This window comes from Trematomus bernacchii, unplaced genomic scaffold, assembly GCF_902827165.1.
Source record: "Trematomus bernacchii unplaced genomic scaffold, fTreBer1.1, whole genome shotgun sequence".
NCBI lineage: Eukaryota > Metazoa > Chordata > Actinopteri > Perciformes > Nototheniidae > Trematomus > Trematomus bernacchii.
In genome coordinates, this window is record NW_022987890.1 from 470,788 (window position 1) to 481,502 (window position 10,715).

A 10,715-nucleotide genomic window follows, 5' to 3' on the forward strand; every position below is an offset into this window, starting at 1 on the left:
GTGTCCCCTCTTCTGCATGTCTCTTCTTCATCAACATGTGTCCCCTCTTCTTCATGTCTCTTCTACATCAACATGTGTCCCCTCTTCTTCATGTCTCTTCTACATCAACATGTGTCCCCTCTTCTTCATGTGTCTTCTTCATCAACATGTGTCCCCTCTTCTTCATGTCTCTTCTTCATCAACATGTGTCCCCTCTTCTTCATGTCTCTTCTTCATCAACATGTGTCCCCTCTTCTTCATGTCTCTTCTTCATCAACATGTGTCCCCTCTTCTTCATGTCTCTTCTACATCAACATGTGTCCCCTCTTCTTCATGTCTCTTCTACATCAACATGTGTCCCCTCTTCTCCATGTCTCTTCTACATCAGCATGTGTCCCCTCTTCTTCATGTCTCTTCTACATCAACATGTGTCCCCTCTTCTTCATGTCTCTTCTACATCAACATGTGTCCCCTCTTCTTCATGTCTCTTCTACATCAACATGTGTCCCCTCTTCTTCATGTCTCTTCTTCATCAACATGTGTCCCCTCTTCTTCATGTCTCTTCTACATCAACATGTGTCCCCTCTTCTCCATGTCTCTTCTACATCAACATGTGTCCCCTCTTCTTCATGTCTCTTCTACATCAACATGTGTCCCCTCTTCTTCATGTCTCTTCTACATCAACATGTGTCCCCTCTTCTTCACGTCTCTTCTACATCAACATGTGTCCCCTCTTCTTCATGTCTCTTCTTCATCAACATGTGTCCCCTCTTCTTCATGTCTCTTCTACATCAACATGTGTCCCCTCTTCTTCATGTCTCTTCTACATCAACATGTGTCCCCTCTTCTTCATGTCTCTTCTTCATCAACATGTGTCCCCTCTGTGGAAAGAGACTCTGAAAGTTTCAGGAACAAAGATTCTCTCTCTTTTTGATCCATTTCTATAAAAACCTGTCTGAAAATGAGCTGATCAGATTTTGGCCACTTGATGATGTCATAACGATGTTTTGTCTTGTGTAACCATTAGCCAATCAGCAACCAAGGTAACCCCCCCCCCCCCCCCTTATCACCTGAATCTCCTCCTAGAGCACCATTGAGTTCTTTTTAACCAAATCTCTCTCAGAGGGGCGTGGGGAGGGGCTCCTTATTTTCATCTAAAGTAACAGACAGAGAATCAGCACTTTGGAAACAGGGCTGAAACAGAGGGGATTATGGGTAATGCTGCAATGATCTGTTTGGTGTTTCAGCCAATCAGAGACAGGCTCTGTATATATTGATGAAAAACAGTATAATAGGGGAACTTTAACACCCTCCATACTTCCATCTAGATACTTTTTTAGACTTTTATTTTGAAGTTCTGTTGTGTGTTTCCTGCAGCCTCCTGGCTGTGCAGAACAGAGAGGATGCTGGGATATTCCTGCTGCTGTCCACCACGGGTCATTACTCTCTGTTCCCGCTGCTCTTCACCTGCGCAGGTAAACACAGCGATACACCTGTCAGATGTCCCAGCCAATCAGACGAGGGATGTTCAGTGGATGGGGGAGAATTACTCAATCACATGTCTTCATCTGTTAGAAAACTCTCCCTGGTCCCGGGCTTGATCTTCAGTCTCAGGATCCATGTATTTAGTATCCTCTCCAGAATGGAAGTAGTCATCACATCCAGAGCATCAACTAGTTCCTGAACAGTGTCCTTCACATGCTGATATCCAAGAGAGGGAGTTACACAGTCACAAGATGGAGGAATAGAAAGCAGTATTCAATGTTTACTTCAGATTAGCTCCACGTCAGAAATGATCATGCTTGTCATATGTCTATCTCCATAGAGGCTGAATCATCATGTTAATCACATAGCTATCATATGCCTCAAACAGTCCTGATGCTCTTCTAGGTAATCACACATCCCGTCATGCACACAGCTACAGTTGGGATACCTTTGCTATCATGTCACTCTCATGTTGGAAGAGGACATTCACTATATTATCTAGTAAAGAAAAAAGTGTAAAACAATCATGATTTTTATTTGAGAGTCTTCAAAGTAGCCCCCTTTGGCCTTGATGGCAGCTTTGCACAGCTCTTGGCTTCTCAGCTTCATGAGGTCGTCACCTGAATGGTTTTCATTAACATGTGGCCTTGTCGAGAGTCAATTTGTTGAATGACTTGCCTTCTGAATGTGTTTGAGAGCATCAGTTGTGTTGTTCGAGGTAGGGTTAGTGCTCAGTGGAAAGCCCTATCTGACTACTGCTGTAATCCATATTATGGCAAGAACCACTCAACTCCGTAAAGAGAAACGACCGTCCATCATCACTTTAAGAAATGAAGGCCAGTCGATCCGGAACATGTCAAGAACTTTGAATTTATCCTCAAGTGCAGTCGCAAATATCATCGAATGCTATGATGAAACTGGCTCTCACGAGGACAAACTTTTGACTGGTACTGTATATGAGTATATATATAATTCATTTTTTGTACGTGTGTATATTTATATAGAGACACACATGGAAACCCACCTCCTAAGTTTGCAGTTAAAATGCCGTAATATTCCAAATGTAGGAGCCTGACCAAAAACGTTGAAAGTGGATGATTTACGGTCGGCCTATTTTCTTTATAAGCTTTCTGTCTTCCTGCCTATACAAACATGTTTTTCAAACATTTTCTGTATTAATATTGAATTGAATCAGTAGAATAAAATGATTGATTCAGTCATATGTATTTTAACAGTATGTTTCCGAAGTATGTTGTATAGGTAGTATATTTCCGTCATGGCCAAAGGGGCCTATGGGTAATGGGCTCAATGGGGCTTTTCCCTACACACACTGGTCTCATATCGCCAACATGATATTTAATCATCACTCCTTAATGTTCTTTGTAAATATATTTCTGTGGAGTGATGAGGCTGGAGCCTAGACGCCAAACTATGCTGCTGTTAATAAACATTTCCAATGTGACTGAACTAGATGTAATGATGTATCGTCAAATAATATAGTATACTTTGATTCAGTATATATTTGTATTCAGACCTCTATATGGACTGAGCATCTCATTTCTAAAAAGCAAACGTACTCTTGTAGAACTCAAGGCCCTTGAACCTTGAACCATTGTTTGATTTCAGGGAACAAAGAAATCAAACAGTGGTTCAAGTTTCTAACGTCTACAAACCAGGATGGAGGTTCACCTGAAGGTGTGGGAGACCCAGACCTGGCCGGAGGTCTCTGAGAACAAAAGATGGACTCCTCTCAGGTCAAGTTCAACTCTTTATTAAAGATCAAACAAATCATCTCTTAAAGGTACAGAGTCTGATCGAATCAAAAGACACACCAACATCTGGCAAGAGTTTCCTGTCATGCACTTATCAATAACTATATATTAGATTGTGTACTTTTATTATTATTCATTGCATACATCCACTTAAAATCATGTTCTTATCTCGTCTGATTGGAAAACACCCGCTGCTCCCTCTCTGCAGATCATTTACACATGGATCAAATAAAGACACAAGTCCATCTAATAAAGGACGATAAAACAGTACTGGAGTACATACACCAATAATTGTGAGTATATAGAAGATTCAGAGTACATTAACAGTGCATATAGGAATCAATAACAAAAACATAAAATGAATATATTTTCCAGACTGCAAGGAATCTGGGTGTGACCCTAGATAACAACCTGTCCTTCACTGCAAACATCGCTGCTACAACCCGCTGCTGCAGATACACGCTTTACAACATCAGGAGGATACGTCCTTCCTGACCCAGAAAGCCACGCAGCTTCTGGTCCAGGCTCTCGTCATCTCACGCCTAGACTACTGCAGCTCCCTCCTGGCTGGTCTACCTGCATGTGCCATCCGACCTCTGCAGCTCATCCAGAATGCAGCGGCTCGCCTGGTCTTCAACCTTCCTAAATGTTCCCACACCACACCGCTCCTCCGCTCCCTTCACTGGCTTCCAGTAACTGCTAGAATCCACTTCAAGATACTGGTACTTGCGTACCATGCTGTGAATGGATCTGGCCCTTCCTACATCCAGGACATGGTTAAACTGTACACCCCAGCACGTGCACTCCGCTCTGCATCAGCCAAACGGCTCGCTGCACCCGCACTGCGAGGGGGACCCAAGTTCCCATCAGCAGAAACACGTGGGTTTGCTATCCTGGCTCCAACATGGTGGAATGAGCTTCCCATTGACATCAGGACAGCAGAAAGCTCACACATCTTCCGGAGCAGACTGAAAACTCATCTCTTTCGACTCCACTTCCAGCGATAGAATTACTAACAAAGCACTTATATACTAACAAAGGACTGGCTTATCTAAAGCCAGTTGAGTAGCACTTGAAATGTGTTGGCTCTATGAAACCTGATGTACTTATATGATTCTGTTTTCTTCAAGTTTGTATCTTCTTGGTCGAATGCACTTATTGGAAGTCGCTTTGGATAAAAGCCTCAGCTAAATGTAATGTAATGTGATTATAGTGATATGAATACATTTGTGAGTTTATATAAAATAAACTAAAGTTTACATTCAGAAGAAGCACTGACTTCCTGAATGGTTCTGATTTAGGTTTTAAGGAACTGATGAAGTACTTCCTGTTTGTGATTTGACTTGTTTTAAACCCCCTGAGACCTCTTTCATTTCAGAGAGAGCGCCCACTAACTGCTCTGACTTTTACACTGTTGTTCTATTTACACTGTTGTTCTATTTACACTGTTGTTCTATTTACACTGTTGTTCTAATGGTCAGGGGTCTCCAGTGAAGGTTCCACTGACTCACTCTTTCTTTTCTTTATCGTTACTGTTTCGCATGTATCCTACTACTGCTCCTACTCCTCCTACTACTAATCCTCCTACTCCTGTTCCGATTCCTATTGCTATTACTCCAAATGATACTGCTAATACTACTCCTCCGATTCCTAGTATTACTCCTCCAACTACTGCTCCAATCAATATATAAGGAATCATTTTCCTCCATACAATTTCTTTTGAGACACTACCAGCTTTTGGGTCACTACCAGCTTTTGGGTCTGGGTCACTACCAGCTTTTGGGTCACTACCAGCGTTTTGGTCACTACCAGCTTTTGGGTCACTACCAGCGTTTTGGTCACTACCAGCACCTGACAGGTTACTTTCTTCTCTAAGGAAAGTCTCAGCCATCCTGAACATCTTGTCTGTGTAGTGCTGTCCTCCGTTAGCTGAGACCATCTCATCTATCTTAGACAGGAAGGTTCTGACCTGCTCTCTGCTTCTCTTGGTTTTGTTGTCAAACACACAGTATCTACCTCCACACATGGAGACCAGCTTAGAGACATGACTGTTCTTCTTCATCAAACTCTCAATGGACTGACCTTCTTTGAGGGCGTCTCCATGAGTGAAAAGCACCATGGAGTACTTCAGAGCATCGCCTTCAAAGAGTTTAGGAAGGAGCTTAAACAGCTTGATGTCTGCTTCAGTGATCTGGCCTACTCTGACCACGATAACGAAGGCATGTACTCCTGGACTCGCCTCTACCACAGACCTCTTGATCTGCAGGTACAACTCCTCTGGAGTCAGATGATCAGTGAACCCTGGAGTATCGACCACCGTGACCTTACAGCCCTCCACTGTGGCGGATGCAGAGGTCGTCTCTGTACTGACTGAATTAAAGTCAGCAGCTGATTGGAACTTCTCAGATCCCAGGATGGTGTTTCCAGAGGAAGTTTTCCCAGCTCCAGGAAGACCGAGCATCACGATCCTCTTCTCTTTGGGAACACCAGCTGGAAGACAGAAACACGGTTATAATGAATGAACAGTAAATCACTGTACATCAGCGACGTGCAGTCAGGGGAGGCAGAGCCTCACCTCTCATACTCCAATGTAACGGAAAAAAAACTAAAGAAAATAAATTATAAATAAAATGTCTCCACTGATCTGTGTTGTAAGTGTGATTTCTGCTTTTTATATTCAAAATTGGCAAATTTGCAGAGCTCCGCTACAACTACATGGGAGCGATGAGAAGTGAAGCGGGACGAGCTCTGCCTCACGTCACCCCACAGAAACTGGCTGGAGCACAGGCCCTAAGCGATCGAAACCATCTCACTGTAGGTCACAAATGTAATGTTTGTAGATCCCTTTATTACATGTGTCCTCGCCATCCATAGTCTCTAAATAACTTATTTCACGTATGGGCATTCTGGGAAGTAGCTGTCCCCAACCCTGACATCTAAATTTCAATTTCTGCAAATAACACTTAAAACATTTTTTATTTTGTTGAATGGTGTATTTAGAAGATCTTTATGATTACATTCAAACAGAAGTTGAAATATTTATATTTATTGTGGGTTTAATCTTTTTAATAAAAAAACTATACTCAAAAAAATCATGTCCCCAGTTTTCATGTCACTGCCGAAACACAAGGGGTTTTAGTCCAATGGCAGTGACACTGCATCCCTGTCCCTCATGGCTGAATGGTAAGTCGCTCGATCCCATACTTTTGATATAAATCTGTTCCAAAATCTGAAAATCGGCGTGTAACCTTAAGAATTGTCACCACTGTACACATATTATCTTCAATTAAGTAAACTTTTTCTGAGTTTTATGCAAAGTATTAGGTCTTTATGTATGTAAACCTCTTCAAAAACGTGAATGCTAGCCATGTAGTTGCTAGCATTCTTTAGTTATGCTCAATTTGAGCTAGAATCGTCACTACCGAAACAGTCACTACCGAAACAGTCACTACCGAAACATATGGTTACGTTTCGGTAATTGACATGATCGTTTCGGTAGTGACAAAATGGAATGGTAAGCAGGTAAATCCCATAGTTTTGAAATAAATGTGTTTTAAAGTCTGAAAATCAGTGTGTTACTTTAAAGGTCTCCTATTATACTATTGTTAGGCATATATTATAGGTCTCAGATATATAAATATATATAAATATATATATATATATATATATATATACACATACACTTCAACATAAGGCATGAGTTCAGATTAAGCAACAAGGTTGAGGGAATATGATACAACCTTGAGAACAAAATACTGTGGTCACTACCGAAACACTGGATGTTTTGTAAAAAGTCAAGTATATTGACTTTTCAACTAAAATGATATGATACTGATTGGTTTAATGTATGTTCAATTTCAACAATCATCAACTCTGGAATCAATATGATCAGTATTATGCATTTTACAAAGAAAAATTGCATTAAGATTTTTATGAATTGTATAAATTGAACTTTGAAATTTGATTAAAAATAAAAAATTGCATTGATTTAATTGTGAAAACCCTCAAGAAATATTTGTTAAAATACTATTTAGAGAAGGGAAGGTAAAACAATCTTAACAGGTTAATATAATACTTTTTTACAACAGTGTATTTACTATGTTTCGGTAGTGACCATTTTTGGTAGAGGAAGAACATTCCAATACAGTCTGAAAATACGATATAAAAATGTACAGTTCTTTTACTAGATATGTGTAATTTAGATATGGTACAAAATATATATGGACAAAGTTTTGGGAAAAAAACAGACAACATTTCAAAACTGTTCCAACCTGACTTTGCATCAATTCGGTAGAATGGCCCATGATAGTTACCCCTAGATTCCACCGGGTCCGTCTGCGCCGCGTTACGGCTGCGCCGCGGTTTTGGTCCGGCCTCCTCCGGCGTCATACCCTACCAGGCGCGTTTCAGAAGCATTTCAGAAGCGGAGAGTCTTGCCTGCCGGCTCGCAGTTTTTGTTGATTTGGGCATATTTCCTGGACAGGCTACTTTGTACAGACAAAGTTAATAATAACTGTAATATTCCAGTTATAAACGACATGAATCAAAGATGTGTTGCTGTATTTTAGTGGTAAAAAAAATGCATTCATCATCATAATTATTCTATATATATAATTTACACAGTGCCTGTAAACCGGAGGAGAACGCTGGCATTTCTCCTCCTACTTGAAAGACTACGGAGGGATAGGGTCTGCAAAATTAGTTTGTGTGTGTGTATATATAGCTCTGAACGTTCCACTTCCTGCCTGCCCGACCTTACGTTACGGCTGCGCCGCGACAAAAATAGGATTCGATCCTAATTTTAGAAAAGCCCTGCGCCGAGCCGCTTCTGGGACGCGTCTGAGCCGTAACGCGCCGCGTGTGGTGGAATAGCACCCATTGACTAGAGTGGCCGCGATCACCTTGAGCACCGCGGCGCAGCCGTAACGCGTCCGTAACGCGTCCGTAACGCGCCGCAGACGGACCCGGTGGAATCTAGGGGTTAGGCTCGCTGGTCTCATCATACAACGGCAATGAAAAAAGCACCAGGGGAGGCAGCCATAACCTCTGCCGCACTGAAGGGGGCGCACGTGAGCCCACAGGTTCTTGTTGCTACTGTTATTCTACCGCAAACAACAAACTAGACTTTTGAAACTACAGGAAGATAAGGAGGACTTTTACACAAAAGTAATAGAGATTGTTGTCCAGAAGGATAGCATGGACTTCATCTTCAAGTCAAGGTAAGACCACAATTGTAATGAAAATGGGATCTTACTAAGAAAGAACAATCCAATATTTAAATGAAACTACATTTTGTGGGTATCCTTTTGTTGAACTGTCGGTTTAAAATTAATCGAAGCATCAGACTAAAAAAGCTTTTGAAAATAACAGAATATTTCGATTAAAGGTGGGGTAGGTAAGTTTGAGAAACCGGCTCGAGATACACTTTTTGTTATATTCCATGGAATGCTCTTAACATCCCGATAGCAATGAATATCTGAAGTGCTTTGACAAAAAATCCATTAAAAAATATCATATATCGTAAAAAGCACGACCAATCATCTGAGCCGGCCCGGCTAAAATAACTGGATGGCCTACCTGCCTGTCAGCCTTCCATCTGTGCACAAACTTATCTCGTGCCCTCATTGGTCATGTGCGCGTTCGTGTGTGTTGGAGGAGGGGCTCTGTAAGGAAGTGGCAGATTTTCTCCGGATGTGTATTTTCAAATTCTAGCGATCTCGAGCTGGTTTCTCAAACTTACCTACCCCACCTTTAAGGTCAAGATATAATATTTGTAAACCTGACTCTGAAAGAGTCAGTGCCTCACCAGCCATGAACCTCACCGCTCGTCACTGCTGTACATGTATGAATGTGTCTCAGAATAACAGACAGCTGCTGGTCTCAAACACTTTAACATCTAACACCAGCAGCTGATAGGATTCACTCTGAACGTATGTTACCAGGTCATCCAAAGACATTACTAAACATTAATAAACGCAATACCGAACATTAATAAAGACGTTACTGGACATTAATAAAGAGCATTACTGAAAATTCATAAAGACGTTACTGAATATTAATAAAGAGCATTGGACAGCACAGTACCTGGTGAATCCGGTTGTTTCTCAGTTTTCAGGTGGCCAGACTTCAGCAGCAGATTTCTGACTTGTTCCTCATCATCAGACTCATTGTTGAAGAGGTGATAGGCCCCTGAGAACATTTTAACAACATCTGGAAGCTTAGTGTCATCTCCTTCTGCAAAGATGAAATCATCCAAAGTATTTCCCTTTAAAGCATCTCCTCCAGTGAAGAAGAGGCAACTCTTCTTCAACCCTCTGCGTCCGAGGACTTTCGATGCTCTCGTCACCGCCCGCTGCTCTTCCTTTGTGAAGCGTCCGACTCTGAGCATCACCAGAAACAGACAGCGCCTGGAGGACTTCAGGAGATCCTGACAGTAGCGTGTAATCTTCTTCACTGTCTCTTTGCTGTCTAATATTCCTGGAGTGTCGACCACTGAGATCTGTTTCCCAAACACACTTCCTGTTTGCTCAGAGATTTCTGTCGTCACTGACCTGAAACACTGCTTAGACTGAAACGCTGTTCGTCCCAGGATGGTGTTTCCTGTAGCACTTTTACCAACTCCTGTTTTTCCGAGCAGGACGATGGTGAGATCTGGATCCATGACTGAGGATCAGAAAACCTGCAGGAGAAAAGGATCAGATTCAGGAAGGTACAAAGGCTTTAGTTCTACTTGTGGAAAACACTTGAAGTGCTTTCATCGGTCTGATGAGGAGACACACTAGTCAAAACTAAATCCAATTAGCATAGTCTTGTCAAATATAATGCTATCAATGTTTAACTCTGGTTAATCATTAAACTACAGCCAAACGTTATCATATCAATAGACAGTTAGGGAAGCAGCATTATGAAGGTTTTCCACTTTTTCTGTAGAAACGTTAGCGAAAACAAATTACTAGGATAGAGACAGAGTAGGGAGGGACTTCGCCAGCCGGCCGAATGCTGATCGGGACAAACGAGAGAGAGCCAAAGTCTAAACCAAGGTTACTCTCCATCTCGTCTCAACCAATCATAAATGTACAGGCAACGCCCTGTGTAATAAAATGTATTATCGCACGAAGTTCGGGGCTCTTTGCGGAAATAGTGGTTACAGATTACAGCTTTGCTGCCTGTGATTTCTATGACGTGACGGAGTCCTTGGCCAAGTGAATATATCTTTTGCTCTCTTATAATAAATAGTTAACTTAGAAGTTGTCTGTCTTTCCTGGAATTTTGAACACGACAGATGTTTATGTTCTGAATTACATAAGTTTAGTGTGTGTGTGTTTGTGTGGGAGTATATGTGTGGGAGTATATATGTGTGTGTGTGTGTGTGTGTGTGTGTGTGTGTGTGTGTGTGTGTGTGTGTGTGTGTGTGTGTGTGTGTGTGTGTGTGTGTGTGTGTGTGTGTATGTATGTGTGTGTGTGCTGTGTGGGAGTATA

General features: G+C 41.7%; 1 protein-coding gene across 1 annotated transcript; it reads right to left on the reverse strand.

The window, feature by feature from the left end:
• Positions 1–3,400: 3,400 nt before the first annotated feature.
• LOC117469910 (GTPase IMAP family member 8-like) lies at positions 3,401–9,440 on the reverse strand. The gene is made up of 3 exons (XM_034114383.1): positions 9,321–9,440; positions 4,968–5,726; positions 3,401–3,438 (listed from the first exon to the last, which is right to left on the reverse strand). The coding sequence occupies exons 1-3, from the start codon at positions 9,433–9,435 to the stop codon at positions 3,401–3,403; spliced, it is 912 nt and encodes a 303-aa protein (XP_033970274.1). The 5' UTR covers positions 9,436–9,440.
• Between the last annotated feature and the right edge of the window lie 1,275 nt (positions 9,441–10,715).

Bases quoted from the DNA above. Each gene is read 5' to 3' on its own strand.
- LOC117469910 (XM_034114383.1), bottom strand. From the start codon at position 9,435: ATGTTCTCAGGGGCCTATCACCTCTTCAACAATGAGTCTGATGATGAG. The intron at 5,727-9,320 runs GTACTGTGCTGT...TCTGTCTTCCAG, and splicing joins GAAACAACCGGATTCACCAG to CTGGTGTTCCCAAAGAGAAG. The intron at 3,439-4,967 runs GTAGTGTCTCAA...AATGATCTGCAG, and splicing joins TGGTAGTGACCCAAAAGCTG to AGAGGGAGCAGCGGGTGTTT.